The following is a 21,104-nucleotide window of genomic DNA, read 5'->3' as shown; positions in this document are numbered from 1 at the left end:
AAGCAAGATGATTTGAGTTTTATATATATAGATAGATATACCAAAACATTGCTGCATTTAAACTGTTCCATACTGAAAGAATGCTCGCACATTTCCTCACCAAACACTCGTTTCCTTTTGCATAAATGATGTCATTTGTGCATATTTTGAAACGCAGAAGTAGAATGTGAGCCACCTGACATCCTGCTGGGGGGCAGCTACTATACACCATGATGAGTGTAAATATCCCCACTGGACCATCTCTAAACAGTTGAATATCGAATGTACCTCGTAACATGTTTACCAGAAACAACAGTTGGAAATAAGTCATACACCATCCACTACGACTATGCAATTCCTACAGCTACATACCTTGAAAAAGGAGCTGTTAAACCTGACATAGTGATATGGAACAACAAAAAAGAAGCAACCTTAGAAGAAGGTAGTTTCCCCAATGATGTTGGGTTAAACAGAACTGAGAGAATGAAATGCCAAGATCTTATGTATGACATGAAAAGAAACTGGAATGTTAGGAAGATCTCCATCATTCCAGTATTTACAGGAGTAACTTCTATAAAGTTCCCAAAAACTACCTAATATAACTAGTGTATTAAGTGCAAGAGACAATTGCACTGAAATGGATGGTTAGAATCTTAAAATTTATGAGATAGCAAGTGAATGTCTCCTCTTCAATAGGATGCCCCATCCCCAGCTAGGACAAGAAAATTGGGAAGAGAGGAGTAAACGGTACATACAGTTCCTTCGATTTCACTATCTTAACACTTCAGACAATTTCTATAAAACTAATTAATTTTGAAAACATTACAAATAATATCTTCACAACAAACCTGCATATCTTGTTTTTTTTTACCTATCACTAGAGGCATAAAACCTATTCATATTTCACAATGTTTGAAAAGAGGTATATTTTTACTTTATATATATATTCATTTATTTTTCTTTTTTTCAGAATATCTATTCAGCATGTAAATATTCACCAGCCGAAAAAAGTGAAACTGTCTGACGTAGATGAGGACAAATCCGATACGAAAATCTACGCGATAAGCAGTGAAGGTGGAAATATCATCTACCATGTTAGCTCACAGGCCAAAAACATTTCTAAGAAGAATGTGGAGGAGCTTAAATCTTTTGCCCTAACTGTGATGAACGAGAAGGGGTCCGGGGTGTTGACAGCACCAACGAGGGCTCAAATTGACATGCCCTTTGAACGCGTTAACGCAGACGACCTAAATCTCAGGATCAATCCGTTTGGGGGATCAATAAACTCCTTGGATCGTTTGATTTTTGATGGATTTGAGCTACCGCCCTCTGCTCAGAATTTTGACCTGGGTAATATCCGCCGCCTGGACAAGGAGACCTGCGCAAAGGAAGGGATTTACTTTGATGAAAACGAGACAGCCGAAAGCACGGTGACCATAGACGATGAAAACAGCGAGTCCAGTGAAGCCGTCGTTAAGGAGATTCTCGATGAGATCATCGATATAGTCACAAGGGAGCCACTGCTCTCAAGCAAGGAGATTGAAATCACAGAAGATTTCTGTCTCCCTGAAGGAAAAACGGAAACAAATTCCAGAGGCAGTAGCATCCTTGGTGATGACGACCTTTTAAATGCTATCGATAAAAGCGGTCTGGAAATGGACTCTCCTATGGGCAGCGAGATGGATTTGTCGAAACCGTCTTCAAGTAACCATACTAGCACCTACAGGAGCATTAATAACACTTGTCAGATAAGTCAGAATATTGAACCAGAGGACGAGACGACTGGTATCCATACATTACATATGCATATCCTTCTCTATGTGCAGAAATACGACTGCCAACAAACATTGTACGCCTTGTCCACCCTCAAGTCCATGTTAATTACTTGTCCACGTCTTATGGTCACTGCGATGGCAACCACCAGCATCAGTGCTAACCGATCATTACAATTACCGAAATTACAAATGCTGCTTGCTCGGCACCGCAAGTCCGTATTTGGAAAGAATTTCTTTGGAGAGCTCCCGTCAGATGTCATGTCTAACTATCGGACGAACATGTATCTGGAGATTGTCATCTCTCTCTGTTTATATTTCATTCGTTCGTACTATCCGAACTTGATGATGAGTAAGCTGTCCCCGGAAGAGCTGCACGGCAACAAAGAAGTGCACATACTGAGTGCGGAGATCCTTAAGCACCTTGTGTCCGAGTTGATCAACATTATGAAGGAGAGTGGCAAGAGCTTCGTCTCCTACATCAGCGACCTGCTCACTAAATGCAAACTGCAAAAGGCAATCCTACACTCGGTTCTCGCCAGTGTCTACAATGCACGTCAGATGTCGAGCAGCGTGTTACAGCCCGTCAACTTCACTGAAACAATTGTATCGTTCAATGAGGATAGTCTGGAAACTAGCGCCAACGAGACATTCCAGATTGAACTTTTAAATCTCTTGTTAGTCATGGTGATGCTGGAGGGTCAAATCCAGCGCATCAAAGGTACCAGTGGCGCAACGGCTGCAGCTACTGGTGATGGAACCAGTACAGACAACGTGCCTTCCTCTTCTGTGGACGGCGATCGATCAAAATCCAACATCCAATCATCTCTGTTGCGTGCACGCTACAACTCTGGACTACCAATTGTACAGCAGACCATGTTCCTATCAGCTGTGTTGAGTGCCTTAAAACAAGTGCACAGGGCCCACATGCATCGGCATTGGATTTCCATGGTCACTGCGGCCCTACCTCACATGGGTAAGGCTCTGGCCTCTGTCGTCATGATGGTGGTCTCTCAGCTTTGTCGTAATTTGGAATCTATTTCTCTTTTATATACAGCATCAAAGGAGGAAAGGTAAGATGTTTTATTTTTTTTTATCTTAATTAATCAATTTCCTACCTTAGTAATGCTTATGCAAGGTATATTTCTACATTTTAGTTTAATAATTTTGTAAGGATTAATCTACAATATTTAAAAAATTTTTATTCATGAAGTGTTCAATATTTAATATTCTCTATTTGTGTGTGAGTGTACATGTGTGCATATATATATATATATATATATATATATATATATATAAATTCCAAAAACTATTGTTTTGATTTTTTACAACTTAATTTTCCATTGCTAAATATTTATTATTTTTAAAACTAAATGTAAATTTATTTGACTTGTATAAAAGAAAAAAAATGAAACTTTGCATAAATTTGCTAGGTAACCCTTGAAAGTATTCAATTGACTTGCATGGAATTTTACATTTTTTAGGCAATTCCATGTGAACATCCTGAAAAAACTTGGCAGGAAGAAATAAACAGAAAAATCAGCTTTTCGAATTTAGAGTGGAGGATCAGTTTCATATGTAAATTTAATGTAAAATGAGTCCACAATCTGGGCCCTTCTAGTGCTTAAGGGCAATTAAAACAATTCTAATTGCTATTAAAAATTTGATGGAAACAAATTCATAGTTGACTTTTTTACCATAACTTTGGGATATTTATATTTTAATTTCATGAATCAGCATTGTTCTTTTTTGGGAAAGTTTCCAATGTAACCATATTGCCTTGCTACATCAGCAGCAAAATATAAACTATTCAATGTTTTTTTTTGTTTTTCTTTTTAGTGTAGGAAATTTATTTCCAAGAGTATAACATATGCATTATCTTAATTTTTTTTCTTCTGCCTCTACAGTTTCAATAGGGAAATAAATGAACACTTCATAAACAAATCTTTGACAATTAGAACATACAGCAGTTTTTACCGTGTTTTGCAAATCTACTAGTATGTGTGTGTGTATATATATATATATATATATATATATATAGGCGCATCATCAATTCATGAATGAACATACACTACAGTACATTAAGACTATCCACGTGGGTTGAAAACGCTAGTATGTTCGGCAAATTTCTCTACTCATTTTCTGAAAATATGAGAAAATTAGCCCGCTATATTAAAAAAATGGGCAAAAAAATGAATATGCAGAACTTAGCACTGATATTCAACCAGGCCTGTATACACACATACTATGTCCACAATAATACTTTTAAAAGGCAGAACCACTGCAATGGAACCATGGTACATCTCTGAAATTTGTAACATGGTTTTAAATAATTTGTGTGTGTGTGTATATATATATATATATGTGCGCGCATGCATGTCACTTGTAATTTTTTAATAGTCCCTGTACTACAAAGATTATCAATGTGAAGTTTTTATTTTTAAAATTGTCTAATTTTCTTTTTATTAAAAATATTTCCTATGAAATAAATTTTTTTGATTCAAATTTAATTCTAATTGTAGAAGCTTTTCAAAGATTAAAAATCAATTCTTTTTGTTCTTATTGAATAAGTATTTTAATATATATATATATTTTTTTATTTTATTTTAGCAGAAGGCATGCATTATCACAACAACGTATCATTGAATTTTATTAATTCCTTTTATTAAAATCTCATGAAAATCATTAAAAAAATGCTTTTCATTTTTTCAGTTTCTTCATTAAGAAAATTTTGTATTTTATGGCATATCAACTCTTTAGATTGTTTAATGTAGAAACGCTGTACATATAGGAAACTGCTCACCATTAGTAAGGTGCTATTTTACCCATAGGTAAAGGATAGGGTTGCAGCGTTGGAGAGAGTCCGTCAGACTCATAAGAATGCTAAGAGTTGGAGTTGGATTTTCTTATCTCTGGAGACTTAACATATAGTCTGTATATTGTAAATCTTTAAAATAAATGTTCTGCGTGGTATATTTTGGAATGTAAGGGGTCAGCGTGGTATATTTTGGAACGTAAGGGGTCAGCGTGGTATATTTTGGAACGTAAGGTGTCAGCGTGGTATATTTTGGAACGTAAGGTGTCAGCGTGGTATATTTTGGAACGTAAGGGATCAGCGTGGTATATTTTGGAACGTAAGGGGTCAGCGTGGTATATTTTGGAACCTTTCTCTGCAACCTTGAGTTGGGATTCATACGTTTCCTCATTTTATTAGATTGTAAATTAATATGTTAGATCCAATTAAATTTAAACTGATTTGCTGCACCCATAGTCTGCATTAGTATCCATTAATTAAAAATATCAGTCTGTATTCTTTAACTGAAAAAAAAAACAAAAAAAAACTAAATTCCAATCGATTTTACATATTCTATCTAGCCTGATACTTCTTTTAGTAACATACATGTATAACCAACAAAGATGTTTATCCAAGGAAATCACTCCATTTGTTAAAAATGCAAATATTGTCTTAATTCACAGGGTAAGTCTTTCACCAAAGTTTTTATTTTATTTATATTCAGACAATTGCATTCAAACACTTGTATAAGATTAATTATTTTAAATTTAATTTTTATAATTTATCAAATCCAATTTTTATTCGCATTTTTACTTTTTTCTTAGCAAACTTTAAAAAAAAACATTTTGGAAGGATTTACTTTCTTGTTTTGGAAAACTTTCTGACTTCTCCATGTCATGTTATGAGTAAAATGCACACATACATGGCAAGGTTGTATACTCATTTCATTACTTTAGACATTATTTCCTTCAAATTAAAAAAAAATACAATATGCATGTGATAATAAAAAAAAAAATTAAAATTTCAAAATAAAACCATGCAATTAAAAATAGACAACATCTTTTGTATTAAAACAAATTAATTTATCCATTTTTTTTTTTTTTTTTTTGTGTGTTATGGTTTCTTACATGTCCATTTAAGTAAAATGTATGCAACTCTATATAAACTGTTTAGGTCCCACTGTTCTATAAATAGAATGCCAAATAATTTCTTTTTAAAATGTATAAAATAATATATAATAGTACTGCTTACTGCACTGAAAAAAAGGATAAAATTCATCTGTATTTATCAATTTCTCTGAGAGTTGTTTCAACCCTCTTAAGACTTGTAAAATTTGTTAAAATTCTATTAGTTCAATGATGTATGGACTTATATAAATGAGTCTTGCAATAGTAATCCACTAACTAATAGCCAAAAGTGCAATGTAACTCTTTGTGTGAACTGCTTTGTTCCTTACCATAATATGTAAATTTTAAACTAAATTTTGAACTAGCAAGGCTACCTGGTGTTGCTTGGGACCATATAAACAATTAGAAAAATTAAGTTACTTTTGAACATGCCTATTATTCTTAGACATCAAAAATTCCTCTATCCTATGTATCATTTGCTATGTTGAGCAAAATAATACTTTACCTACCCTAGGACGGATATTACACATGTATAAAATAATTGTACTTTCACTAGGATAGATAATTTACAGCACGTATATGAAAGAATTTTACCATCGCTAGAATGGGTAATGTAAAACACATATTTAAAATACTTTTACCTTCCCTCAGACGGGTAATGTAAATATGCATATAAAACAATTTAAAATACTCTCGACAGGTATCGTATAACATATATGAAATAATTTCTCTTCCCACCAAGGCCACCATAATTTTAAGAAAAATTAAATCATTTTTAGAATATAGATCATTAAGATTTCCAAATTAATACACAAGTACATTGCCTTGGTTAATGATTAAGCAACTCTTGCTTCACTATAAATTTCAACATTACTGGATTTCTTTTCTTCCTCACTATTGGCACTATTATTTTAAGAAAAATGATGTCATTTTTGGGAGATTTCTCACCAGGATTTTCAAATTAGGGCATAAATGCATTGACACGGTTTCCCTCTCAATTTGTGTATTCTAATCCATTTTTAGTTATTACACAAAATTTCAACTCTATAGTAAAACATTTCTATACTATGGAACTGAATGGTTTAATAACATAAAGCAAGTTTGCATTTTATTATGTTTTATGTGTTACTTGCAGTAAATTATATACATCTCTACAATAACATTAGACAGTATGTGTGTATTTCTTGAAATAAAAAAAAATTGTGACAGTTCAAAGTTTGAAAAAAATTTGGAAGTCCTCAGCCTGTCTACTTAAAATAATTTCTGCATTTTGAAAACTTTTTCTATTTAATAAATATTTAAAATGGGAAAGAATTTCCTTTTCAAAATGCATTTTTTTTTTAATTTTATTTTTTTTTATTTTTAAATAAGGCTGTTTCTTTGGTTTTCCTAAATTTTTGTTTTTCATGTATATATTTAAGCTCTTATCTTCATCAGGGATCTCCCAAATCATATTCTAAGTTTATTCAACATATACGTAGACGATACTACCATCTATGGTAACAGTTCAAAATCCAGCAACGACCAAGATCTCTCTGATTCTCTCTCCTCTGACCTTGAGTGCATGGTGCAATGAGGTAAAAGGTGGCTGGTTAATTTTAAAGCATTCAAAACCAAACTTCTATCTTTTCATCATAAACACTCTGATCCCCACTTGACCGCAATTGATATGAATAGCTCCTGCTTTAAAAAAGCACTCTGTTTCGATAAGCTTCTAGGACTGACCTTCATACTTGACCTGAAATAGAAGACTTGCATCAAATCTGTTGCCAAGGTAACTGGAAAAATGGTTGTCATTCTACTGCTCCAGAAGGCATCTTACTCTCGACAAAATCTTCTACCTATATTAGAGCCAAATATGCCCTAAAATGGAGTACTGTTATCACATTTGGCCAGGAGCTTGTCACTGCAACTTATCTTGCCATGACAGAGTTCAAAACTGACTGCAAAAAGTAAGTGATGTCCTTTTCTCCTCTTTGCAACCTCTTTTCCACAGAAGAGAAGTTGCAAGCCTGTCTGTGTTCTATTATTTTCATGGTAGGTGTTCATCTGAGCTTCAATTTATGGTTCTCTATAATGGCATTTAATGGAACCAGCCTTACTTGAAAGTTTCAAATAGCATGAAACTGCTGTTGTAAGATGGAATTGTGCAAAACTAAAAATGGTGTCACTTGTCATATATTTATTTATATGCTCATCCTAATAGTTTTGTTTGGTCTTCTTCATGAAGACTTAGACTTTTGCAGGATGACATAATGGACATGACGTTGCCTCTGATGATAGGCTGATAGAGGTCTCTTGGGGTTGCTTCCTACAAATGACTTATCATTTATTCAGTGTCTCATATAAATTGTGATGTATCAGGATTGATGTTTTCATTGATACAGATTGAAAAATGAAACAGTGAATTGGTTTTACACATTAGGGACCCTATATCAATGGCAATTAAGTTAACTAGTGTGAATTTTGATAAGGGTCTTCTCCATCTCTAATATGCGATATCCAGCATCTGGAGAGATTTCAAACACTGGCTACTCGAATGGTGCAGGCTCTATCAGATCTGGCCTATGGAAGCTGACTCGAAAAGCTTAGTCTTTTCTCCCTTAAGCACCGACGATTATGCAGTGATCTCATTTTGGCCTACAATGATATTGATATACCTAAGGACCTATTATTCACTCTAGTGCCAGAAAGAGGTCTACGTAGACAGTAAGAAATTATTTTGTCGTTGATTTTGATCGAACCTTAGAGCCTTTTTCTTGATCAGAATCCCTGGATCTTGGAATAGCGAGCTAATAAATGCATTAGCAACAACAATTCAAAGCGAATTTGGTGTTGAGTTACTGTATTGTTTTCTGTGTAAATTTCTACCACCTTTTCCATACATGGCAATTGAAGCATGATTGTTTTATTTTTTGTGAAAGTGAATTGAAATAGCACAGATTGTGATAACGTTTATCTGCAAAATTAATCGTTACCATAAACAGGTGACATGGAGTGAGAAGTTAAACAGTAGACAAAACAGTTAAATGATGAAAAATGACATCACGCTTTTGAACTGAGGGAAACAAAGGTTTTTGAGTTGGTCTCTTGCTAATAACACACCACCAATTAACCTAAGTGTAATGTTACTTCAATGTCTCTGTCCATCTGTGTCACTCATTTCAATAAGTTGAAAAGTCAAGTTGAAAAGTAAACAATTAGCTAAGATAACATTAGTCTCTCTCCCTCCAAGGTCCATTCTCTCTAAAAAAAAAAACCCTGAAGAAAACTTCACATACATCTCCCTGTGTAGTACTTCAAAATTGTAGACAAAACATAGATGAAGAATGTCATGTTTTCGAGTGGAGAGAAAACTAATGTTTTCAGATCGATCTCTCCATGGAAGCGCGTGAATAAGATACTGCCAACAATGTAGAAATAATCAAAGTGGAGTGTTACTTCGACGCCTCTGTCCATCTGCGTCACCACTTTCAGTAAGTTAAGAAGTAAACAGTTAAGATAAAATTAGTCTCTCTCCCAAGTCAATTAAAACCTTGAAGAAAACTCAGCATACATCTCCCTGAGTATTAATTTCTGTATAAAAGAAAAAGCTTAGTGTATAGCAACCATAGAAGAAAATAGTGATGAGAAGAATAAAAAGATATGTACAAACACCTTGAATGTATGTATAATGACCTTTTTTTTGTTATTGAAAATGTTACATTAGTTATCTGTATTTGTTGTGTATTTTTTTTTTTTTTTTTTTGGTGAATGGAACTGTGGTGCTGGGATTGACAGTATATAAATTGTATTCTGTTTTATTAAATTGCATGCCTGTTTAAAAAAGAAAAAAAAAATTAATAATATTACTTCTTTTTTTTTTTTTTTTTCTCTAGAAATGGTCAATTAAAAAGTCTTCCACCTGACCACATGTTGACCATGCTGGAAGGTCTTACAACAATTTGCCATTATTGTCTACTGGACAACACATCGCCGGTATCTATTAATCAACATAATACAGCTACACTGGGAACACCATCGGCTTCGGATTCTTACAGTGCAGGACAGATCATCACCAACCTCATCCACGTGTTCAATCCAGTCAGTACTACTCGGGTATGCATGGTGCACCTCATTATTCCAAAGGAGATACACAGCTGCAATGACAAAAAGGCTGCGACGCTTGTTTCATGCAGGCAGGCGCAGAAGAATGCTCAGATGCTGAAATAGTCTTAGATGATGGTTTCGTACGGATGCTGCAATGCTTAGTGTTACCAACAGGTGTGGGGGCACACTAGGCTCATGTTGATTGATAGCTCAAAAATGTTAGCAAAGAGAAGAGGAATTTATATTTTTAATAAGTTGTCTTGTTTTTTGTGTTTGATGGAACAGTGCTCAAGATCAAAGATAGTATATATATATATATATATATATATATATATATATATATATAGTGTAATAGGTGCTAGTTGATTTTCTAACTCTAAATATGCCTTATAAACCTCATATGAAAGACTGTTGCACAATCTTTCATATGAGGTTAGTATATCTTTAATTCTTTTAAGTTGCTTAATGTTTGTTGGTAATATAAGTTTGGGAATGTGTGTATATATATATATATATATATATATATATATACAGGGTGGGGCAGAAATAAGTGTTTTTGAAGTTTCTTTTACAGGGGTTGGACAACATAATGGAAAAGTTTTGTGGATTTTGCATCAATTAATAGGTGTTTTAAATCTATAAAAATTAAAAAAATTACCAAAATGTTGGTTTTGTTTTCAGCGAGATACAAGTTTTTCTGATGTGATCCCGGAAATGTCTATGTAGCCCTTGAAAGGAAAAAAAAAATGTGCTGGTGCAAGACCTTTTCTCCCCCCCCCCACCTTCCAACACTGTTTCACTTATTTTGTCCAACCGCTGTAATAGCAATTCCAAAAATAGCTGTCCTTTTTGCCTCACCCTGTATAAATAATTAACAGAATACTTGCAACAGAACACATTTATAATAATTAACAAAATTTATTCCCTGAGGAGAATAATTTTGAGCTACTTTAATGTCCGTTTATCAAGATTAATATCTCAATAAATATCACTTACTAGATCTTTTTTCTAGAAAATTTATTCCAATTTTGATCAAAACTTATTAAACGGTTTTTTTTTTCTAGAAAAATATTTAAAATTTGGGGCTTAGACTGAAAGAGACTAAAGCATGAATTGAAATTCAGAAAATCTTGCATAATTAGTGTCTTAATGATGGATAAAATTTCTGAAAATCTGGAATATTTTAAATGTGCTACTAATAACTGAATACTCTAAAGAAACTCAAGTCTTGAGAATATTTATTAATTGATGTCTAATATGTGTGTAACAGAGTGTAAGCATGCGTATGGCAGCTGTATGCAAATGACCGAACTGCTTTTGAAGTGATGTCGTTGGCAAGGAAAAAGAAAAGGATTATATAAAGAACATATGCAAAGACCGAGGATTATGTTCACATTAGACACGTGGGTGACGTCACAGCCAAGATAAGAAGTCACGCTTGGCAGAAGAAAGAGGAAAAAAGGTCTTTTGTTAATACCTGAAACAAAGAGTTGGATTTCTTTCCTCTTCCTTTCTTATGTTCCCTGTTGATGAGAGCTACAATGTGTTGGATCCCTACATATTAACGACTGTTACATATGTATGGTTAAGTTTATAAACGTTTGAGAATAGCAAAATTAAAGGCTATTTTATAGTGATCAATAGTGCACTGGGAGGCAATCATCAAGTGTTGCTTCTGTTTTAGTTTTAATAGTTTATAGATTATTTTCATTTTATTTATTTTTTTTGCCTTGGTGTCTTATGTTTTGTAAATGACTCCCAACATGTGCCTTCTGCTAAGATCAGGTTGTAATCTTAGTCTTAGGAAGTATGCTTTGGAGTATCTCCTATGACTAATTGCAGGTGATGTGGTTGTATCAGTTGAGACGTTATTGTCATATGAAAAATCAATTTTCTCCATCCAATTCACTGCAATCATGATCATGTTGCTTTGACGTTTCATTGTCTACTATGCCTTGCAACCATACAAGAGTACAAGTCAGACATTTGTTGAATACTGCTTCTCTTGCATACGATGAGGTCCTTGCGTTTTGAAAAATTATCGACAGCTTGAAAATTCACCATGCAGATAATACACTAATGCAATAAAATGAAAAAAATGGCATTACCGTTAATTTTTAAGGTGCTTGTGTCATATAATGGGATTTCAAAAAATGCATTTTAGGTAAAAAGAACATTACATAATTATGTGTCATGTCGAAATTAGTAAAAAGTTTTAAAATTACAAAAAAATAATGATCGAGTAGAAGACTTGCTAGAACTATTTTTTATTTAAAAGTAAATATTAACTGTCTGACAGTTTTTATTTTGAAATGCTGTATTATGATTTTGTCAAAATCATAGACGACAGTTACCTCCCCTTGAATATTTAGAAGTCTTCAACACATGTAATAAAATTCTACAATTTGATAAATTTTATTTACTTTTTTTGTTTGTACTTTTTTAAACTTTTTTTTTTTACTTATTTTGCTTTTTTTACTTATTTTACTTTCTTTTTTTTTTACTTGTAAATAATTTTCTACTCTACCCTTTCTTAAAATTAAAAAAAAAATTTATTTCTTAATTTCAGCATATGTATGTAACAGTGTTTTTTTTTTTTTTTTTTTTTTTTTATCTAAAATACATTTAAAATTTTCTTATAATGCACAAGCACCAATTTTAAAAATGATTCTACAAATGAGATTTACACTTTTAAAGTAACTAAAACCATATTAGGTTAACTCTGTGCGAAAATAATTTGGATTGTTTTAGTGTAAACATGGATGCACAATAATCCAAAGCATTTTTAATTTGTTTATAGGGATACACTTTATTTAGTGGTTTTATCATTTGGTATTGAGCACTCTACATCTATCTTAGTAGTATATCAAATAATGTAAGAATAACTGTTTGAATAAGTTATATAAAAATATGTGTGTGTACTATATTAGCTGTTCTAACCTGGCATTGCCTAAGATCCATTATATTTAAATTTGTTTTGCCAATATTTTTATATTAAAAACAAGTAAGGAATGCTAATAGCTAAAAAGAATAACTCTGATTCTTTTAATAAGTTTTCCATTTAACTGATTTCTTTTAAAAAAGTTTATTGATACACTGCTAAGCTGGATTAAATATATATATATATATATATATATATATATATTAGTGTTGGGACGATTATCGGAATCAGGAATCGGAAAAATCGGTAGATTTGTGGGTATCAGAATCAGAAAAATTGATGCCTATTTTCTGATGCAAAAACGATTCTTTTAATTGTCTTTTTTATTTGATTTTGTTTAAAGCAAAATCTTCCATTGCTAGTAATGATAAAATAATAAATAGTTATTGATTTTAAAATACCAGTAAAGCTAAAATCGATAGATCATCCTCCACAAGTGTATTTTGACGTTTAGGAATATATCTGCATATTAAACGTGTGTTTTTACAAAAATCGAGGAAAATAACAATCCTATATTTAAATAATTAGAGATTTATGAAGAATTGGAATCGGTAATTTAGCACGGAATCTGTAATTGTATCGGAAGCGGGGGACAAATATTGGAATCATCCCATCACTAATATATATTATAGTAATAGATAAGATTGAAGATACAAATCTTTTTAGCAAACGAACATAGAGATAGTAAAAGCTTAACATGGTTAAGTGAAACAACTAATAGAAGTGAGTGATGAGAATTCCAAGTTTAATAAAAAAATTTTATTATATCAATAAGGAAAAAAAAAACTCTTTTAGGCCATAACATTTTGAAGCCCAATGCTTCTCGTCAGTAGGGAAAGAGTCAGAATTATAAATCTACAAAAAACCTTGCTTAAGCATAAGTATCCTTAAGCCAGCTTCTTTTGTAGATTTTTTTTTTTGTAGTGCTTTCAAAGGAAAGGCTGCATAACAGTTGTTATTTTTAAACTCTTCCACAACAAATAGACAATGCCCTCCACTCCATGCCATGATGGGGGCATTATCCAAATATAAAACAAATTGCATTTGGTATATTTCAGAGATACAGGAGAGGAAATGAAAAGGATGAATTTGAGATAAGAAGGATAAATAAAAACCTGGCTAGAGATTGTATAGTTTGAAAGTGAATTTCTTAAAGCTGTCCAACACATGCCAGCATGTAAAATTGGCGTTAAATCAAATATGATAAAGATTTTTTTTTATATCTTGTTTTTTTCTTTTCTTTTATTTTTTTAACCTTTTAAATGGAGGCAACCTTTCCGTTTTACTTAATATTAAAACGATCATTATTTTATTTAATATAACTATAAAATATAATTATAATACAATTTATATAATGATTAGTATCATATTTGATATGTTTATTATGATCTGCAATTGATATCGTTTCAGTATTTAAAGATATTGTTCTGGAACGTTCAGAAATTGAGACACATCAGATTGAAACTGATAAGCTGATCCAGAATTCTTTTTGGGAAAAAAAAAAAAAAAAAATGGTGACCTGATCCGAGTTGATGTAATTTGCTGTGTGTCTCCTTGGAGGGGCCTGTGTTGCTGAATGTGTTTGCTGATGATCCTTCCTGTTCTGTCCAGGGAGGGGACACCACCCTGGACATGTCACTCTCTTGTCTATCTCTGTCGCTAACTGTGGCAGCTTCTGTCCTCTCAAACCAACTCAACGTCATTCCTGATTGCTTCTTCTCGTTTATCATTCACCGTGTTGATTTGTTTCCACTTCTCCGATTGGCCAGCCTCTTCTTCCTTTTGTTTTTAATATTAATTATTTTGATCTGTACAATCCCCCCGCCCCCCACTCAACCCATTTAAAAAAAATTTTTCGTCTTTTTATCAATTGGACATTAATCTACCGGATTATCAAAAAAAAAAAAAAAAAATTAATGTTTAAAGATTTTTAGCCAGTGCTCAGTTTCTAATACAATGCTCTAATAAATGAACCCCACCATTTTGGAACCGGTTGACGTTTGAAGACCAAACTTGAATGAATGCAAAAACAAACATGGTGACCAGTGAAAACAATACGGAATACATTGGGTAATAAAGGTCCTAATATCACTGCACTTAAGATTGATAAATAAAAAATCTTTTCATCGACAACTGGTTTGAATATGAAGGGTCAATTTACTAGGATGTTGTATTAGAAACTGAGCACCCCTTATAAATATTAAAACATGGAATTTTTTTTATAATGTAGTATATTAGTGTCCCATGGATAATAAATCCACAGAAAAAAATTGAAAAAAAGACGAGATGCGAGTCTTTTCCTCGAGTGGTTTTAATATCTGGGATCAGGTTATTAAAATGTATTAGGACCTGAGCACCGACCTACAAATATTTAAATATTGAATTTTGCATTTTTTTTGGGATAATCTAGTAGATTAGTGTTCAAATGATAATCTGAAAAAATAACCGAAAAGAAAAAATGCAAGTTGGGTAGGAGTGGGTGCATTGTACAGGTCTACCAATTATTGTTAATTAGTACACCTCCATTAATTAACCTGACTCTCCATGTTATGCAAAAAAACATCCATCTTAAATGGTATCCAAGTCTTCTGTTTTACCTGCAATTTTATTGTAGACATGTAGATAAAAACGGTTTTTGCCCAGAATTCCTCCAATATTAAAAAACAAAAATAATGTAAAAATCTGTGATGTACACACCCATGATGAAATGAAAATATCACATTCCAAAAATCATATACATTGACCAAGTAGTTTTATTTTTATAAAGAAAATCATTTTAAGTGATTAATAGGAATTTTTAGAAAATTTTATTTATTTATTTATTTATTTTTTTTTTATTACATTTTCACCCCAAACAAGGCACATTGCCACTTTGGTGTAGGGGGCTACTATCAGGGGAAACATCTACTGGGGTACTATGTAGGGATTAGGGCAGCGAGATGTTGGTTCACGTTGCACTTGAACTTATGCATGTCAGTACAGTTGGGGAAGCAGTGACATGGAATGGAATTCCAAAGTCTAGCAGTTCTGGGGAAGAAACTACTGGAGTAGAAAGATCTTTTACATCTAGGGATCTCTACAGTGTGGGGGTGGGATTGTGCAGCTTGTCGGGTCTGTCGAGGGTGTTCACGTCGTGGGGGCACAAGTGCTTGCAGTTCTTCAGAGCATTCACCGTTATAATACTTGTAGAACAGGCAGAGGGATGCAACGTTTCGACGATGGGACAGAGGCTGAAGCTTAGATGCCAGTTTAGGGCCTATCAGATTTGCGACTCTCTTTTGAACCCTGTCAAGGAGCGAGAGACTAGTAGCCGATGCACCAGCCCAAATATGACAGCAATACTCCATACATGGGCGAATAGTGGCCTTATAGAGGTACAGGATACTTTCGGGTGTTAGAAGTTTTCTAGCACGATAGAGAGAGCCCACCTTCCTCGCAGCGGCCCTGGCAATGCCCTCGATGTAATTGTTCCAACTCATGTTTCCTGTGAACGTTAGGCCAAGGAGCTTGAGAGACGTACTCTCAGATAAAGAGTCGTTGGCTATAGGTGGTAGAGAAGGTTTCTTGTAATTATTGAATGAAACCAGTTTTGTCTTGGCGGCATTGAACGTGACCATCCATTTTTGTCCCCATTCCACTACTGATTGGAGGTCATCCTCTAGTGTTTCTGCCATTGCTTTAGATATATGTTCATTTGTTTTCCTGTCATGCCTGTTATAGAGTGTGGTGTCATCAGCGTATATACCCATCTCGGAGGCAATTTTGTCGGGGAGGTCATTTATGAATATCAGGAACAGCAGAGGTCCAAGGATAGATCCCTGAGGCACTCCCGCATTTATATCATATTGTTTAGATGTACGACCGTCGAGGACAACCTGGATTTTTCTCTTATCTAAGAAGGATTTAATTATGTTAAGTATTCTACTAGTGATACCGTAAGATCTAATCTTCCTGAGGAGACCCTCATGCCATACCCTGTCAAAAGCCTTAGATATATCTAGAGCTACCGCTCTGCCCTCCCCCGCTTTGTCCAGTGATTGGTATATGCGTTCAGAGATTACAGTGAGGATGTCTGCCGTGGAACGGGCTTGTCTAAATCCATATTGTTGGTCGGTCAGAAGTTTAGCATCTGTAAGGTGCTGGACTAGAGCATGGTTAATTAAGGTCTCAAATATTTTGGCAAAAAGTGGGAGGAGGCTAATAGGGCGATAATTTAATGGGTTAGTTCTTTCGCCAGAATTCTTGAATACTGGTACCACAGAAGCAGTTTTCCAAAGCAAGATTCATTAAGGCATTTGTTGTAGAGTTTGGAGAGAACTGGAGCTACTTCGGCTGAGCACTTTTTTAATAGCACAGCTGGGATGAGGTCGGGTCCACATGCTTTTGAAGTGTCAAGGTTTTTTATGATAGCATGCACCTGAGCAGGGGTGATTATCAGATCGTCTAGCGTGGCGTCTGTCCGCATAGGAAATTGAGGTAGGGGGTGGTTTAGAGGGTCCAGTGTGGAGTTGGAGGCAAACCGACTGGCAAGCATGTTAGCCTTCTCGGTTGCTGAACAAAGAACCTCGTGATTGTTGGTTAGTGGAGGAATTGTTGATTGCCCATTATTTACTACACTGTTGTAGATTTTCCAGAAGTCACGAGTTCCTAATTTTTGTGCTTCGATGCGTTTTTTAGTGGTTTCCGTAAATTCCCTCTTAGCTGTCGCTATTTCTTTCTTAACGTTACTTCTAGCTTCTATGTACTTCTGTCTGTTAGAACTGGACTTATGTCGGTTAAACCTGCGGAATGCATGCTGCCTTTGAGCAATGCAAAAATCTTGCCAATTTGAATTATTGTTGACCTATCGTTTGTTTCTTGAGATTATTTTCAAAATGCCATTGCAAGACAGTCACTCCTTTCTTACCTATAAAATTTGATTTTCTTAGTAAAAAAAAAAGATAAAACATCTTGATCAATTTTAATGATTTTTGGAATATGATGTTTTCATTTTGTCACAAGTGTGTATGTCATACAGATTTTTTTATTTTTGTTTTTCGATAAAGGGGAATTCTTGATAAGAAAAAAAAAAAAACCAAAAACTTTTTCAGCCTATTTTGCAGGATTATAGAAACAAGGTAGCAAATGTTAGCTACTGCATGATGAAATTTTTTTTTTCCGGCAGACATCCACAACAGTCCCTACTCTGCCTTATAACATGCACGTTATTTAATTCTTTTTGAAATATTTCCTGATTATAAAGTTAGCACCAATTTTACTTTTTTTTTTTTTTTTTTTAATTATTAGTTAGTTCAAGTGGGTGAATGTATGTTTGGCATCCTATATTCGCCCTGCTAACTCAGATATTCCAACTGAGAGATCTTTCTAAGATTCTGACCATCTCTGGAGTGCAATTGTTTGAAACTCTCTTGCACTTGGTTCACTGAGTATATTTTCTAGGTAGTCTTATAAATATGTACTTGTGTACTGACTGTGATTACCCCCCCCCCCTCGTTATGTCGGTCCAAGGTTGTTGCTCGATTCAATCCAGTTCTGTAACAAAAAATTTGCATTCCAAACAAAATCTGGAGTCGAGTTTATAAACAAATAATAGATGTTTATTTTTTTGTACCTTACAAGTGATGCCTGTTTAAGTTGGATGGCAGATTTGCAAAATGAAAGTTTTGCCTGACCAAATGAACTTTTTGAACTTTCTTATAAATAGAGCTTAAAACATTACCTTAAAATAATTATAGCTTTGACGTGATGTCATAAATCTATGATTTACATCATGTTTCAAAATATGAATTAAAATATAAGTAATAATAAAAATGATTGAACCAAACTTCTGCCATGAGAATGGCGGTTGTTTCATCATGTCAACAAATGTTCACAAGTGGATTATACTGAAGTACTTGTTGGAGGCATATTCAGAGCGTTATTTTTTTTTCTGCGTGTCATCTTCCCATATACAATGAAATGGCCACCCATCTGGTATAAGTTAGGGTCACTATTGCTTAACTTTGGTTATCTAACGGTAACTAGTGTATCAACATGATGATTCCGTATAAAACTTTATTAAATACATCTTTTTAAGTTATTGTATCTAAAATTTTTTTTTTTTTTCTTTTTAATCCTGACCATATAGAATAACTCTGTTAAAGGAGAGTAAAAAGTCGACCTTGGCAACTCTCGCTTCCCTTATTTTGTCCTTTAGTCCTCATGTTTCATGAGCGATGTTTCTGACAAAGGGGGATGAATTGCTGTTTTTTTTTTTTTTGTTGGGGGGGGGATCAAAATCTATCCATCTAACATTTATAGTTGGCTACTTTTTGGCCTTGAATTAGTATTACATTTTTTTTTAACTCCTTACATCAAGTGGCTTCATGCCTTGTCTGAAGTAATTTACATGAAAGTTATAGATATACTAAGATGATACATGGGAGCTTTGATTTTAATAAATATGAAATATCTGTTAGTGTTATCAGGAGTTGACTTTTCATGTGAGGCAGACACATTTTTTGACTTTATTTTTGTTTGCTGTTCTAACATTTTAACATTATGTTACTAATTGGCCAATGTTTGAGAAAAATATTTCTACATTGAAAGGAAGAGGAGGATAAGTGACAAAGAGGGAGAAGGATTTTAAGAGAAAAAGTAATTCTATGAATTTAATTAATTTTAATATTATAATTCTGTTAAATCTAATTTAAACAAAGATATACATCTGCTGACTTTGTGTTTTAAATAAATCTTTTGTATGACTATCATTATTTTTATCAAAAAAGTTCATTTTTTTTTTTCTTTTTACGTTTATTATTCTAATTACTCATAAACTTCTAAAAATTGATAAATTATTTCCAAACAAATTTAGACTAAAGTCTTTGAGAACGTTTAATTTTCATTAATTTTTTTATTTAAAATATTTTTTTACATTTTTTTATGTGGCAGCATTTATCGAATAGATGGTGCAAATTTAGAGTTCAACCAAATTTTACAAAAAAAAAAAAAACCCAACAAAAATACAGAAAAAATCTTTAAGATTTTCACAATTAAAATGTCATATTCCAAAAATCATAAATTAATCAAATAGTTTTTCATATAGAAAATCATTTTATAAAAAATTTGATTTTAATAAATTGTATTCATTACAAGGTTGATATGATCTAGGTAGTTTGAATTGAGTTGTCTCCCTTTATCAAATATGGCCGATCAAGACATAGCCATCTTGCTTCCTTACATAATTTTATTTTTTAGTTAAAAAAAAAAAAAAACTATTAGATCAATTTACATCATTTTTAGAATATGACATCTTCGTTCAGTGATGGGTGTGTACATTATAAAGATTTTTAATTTTGTTTTTTAGTTAGGTTGAAGTCTGAATTTGCAATAAATAGATTTTAAAGACCTGAAACCAAATTCAATATCATTAAACTAAAACTTCATCTACATTTGCTTCTTGGGTATTTCTGCTTATATTTCGCCAAAGTCTGACAGTCACCAGTGAATGTTGCTGAATTAAATCAAAACGATAAAAATAGGGTCAACCTTAAAGTTACTTGCATCCTGAGCTAGCTGAATTTTAGTACCATTAAAAGTACAAATATCTCAAAATGACATAATATTTTCTTGCATGTGGTGCTCCCGTTGGATGACAGTTGCTCGTATTTTAGGTTGACCCTTGTATTCAGCATGGTTTTATCTCCTATTTAATATAATTGTTGAGTGTCAGTCTCTTTTATTGTAGCTTTGAAGCTTAGATGATCCTCTTCTTTGCTCTATTATCATTCATTGCCTCCATTGTTGTTTTCTCTTTCTTGAAAATTTCTTGCTTTTGCGGTTTTTAGTTCAATCTTTTATCTTCACATAGTGGCAGTGAGCATAACTCTTTGCTGTGTATTCTTCTTTATGCATTTTTGTGTTTGGATTGCATGCTTTTTCCTTTTTCATCTTTTTTTTTCTTTTTAAATTTAAAAAAAAAATCATTTTAAAATGTTTTTAAATTTGGGTTTGAAATCTTTTTTCTTAATTTAAAACTTTTTGTAAATTTCAAGCAGTTTTTCAATTTTTTTTTTATTTCAGAAATGTAATTTGGATTGCATGTTTTTTTTTTTTTTCATTGCTTAATTTTTTTATTTAAAATTTAAAAATGCTTTAAAATATGTTTAATTTTTTAATTTGAAAATGGACGTTTTTTAATGTTTAAAAAATTTTAAATGAAAAAATGTTTTACTTTTAAAATTGTTTTCAAATTATAAAAAACTTGTGGTCTCTTTGATGGAATATTTAAGAAATTTTGATTTGTATATCCCCCAACCCCACCCCTCCACTGTATTCAGCATTAAAAGATGGTGCTTTACCCTAAAATAGTATAATATACTGAATTGAACATTAGTATATTTTCAGCTAAATCTTTTTTCTTA

General features: G+C 32.9%; 1 protein-coding gene across 10 annotated transcripts in view; it reads left to right on the top strand.

Annotated features, from left to right (window-relative positions):
• The window catches only part of LOC145291276 (protein DOP1A-like), a 284,201-nt gene that overhangs the window by 130,313 nt on the left and 132,784 nt on the right, over positions 1-21,104 (top strand). For 4 of the 10 annotated variants that reach the window (XM_080136908.1, XM_080136904.1, XM_080136906.1 and 1 more), the window contains exons 12-13: positions 950-2,824; positions 9,551-9,770. In XM_080136908.1, coding sequence (XP_079993034.1) covers positions 950-2,824; positions 9,551-9,770 — 2,095 coding nt within the window. The remainder of the gene's footprint in view (positions 1-949; positions 2,825-9,550; positions 9,771-21,104) is intronic. The other 6 variants (XM_080136913.1, XM_080136910.1, XM_080136911.1 and 3 more) reach the window with 2 other exon arrangements.

The sequence above is a fragment of the Euprymna scolopes genome, chromosome 12 (genome assembly GCF_053919585.1).
Source record: "Euprymna scolopes isolate OS-2025 chromosome 12, ASM5391958v1, whole genome shotgun sequence".
Taxonomy (NCBI): Eukaryota; Metazoa; Mollusca; class Cephalopoda; order Sepiida; family Sepiolidae; genus Euprymna; species Euprymna scolopes.
This window is presented reverse-complemented; position numbering and strand designations above follow the sequence as displayed.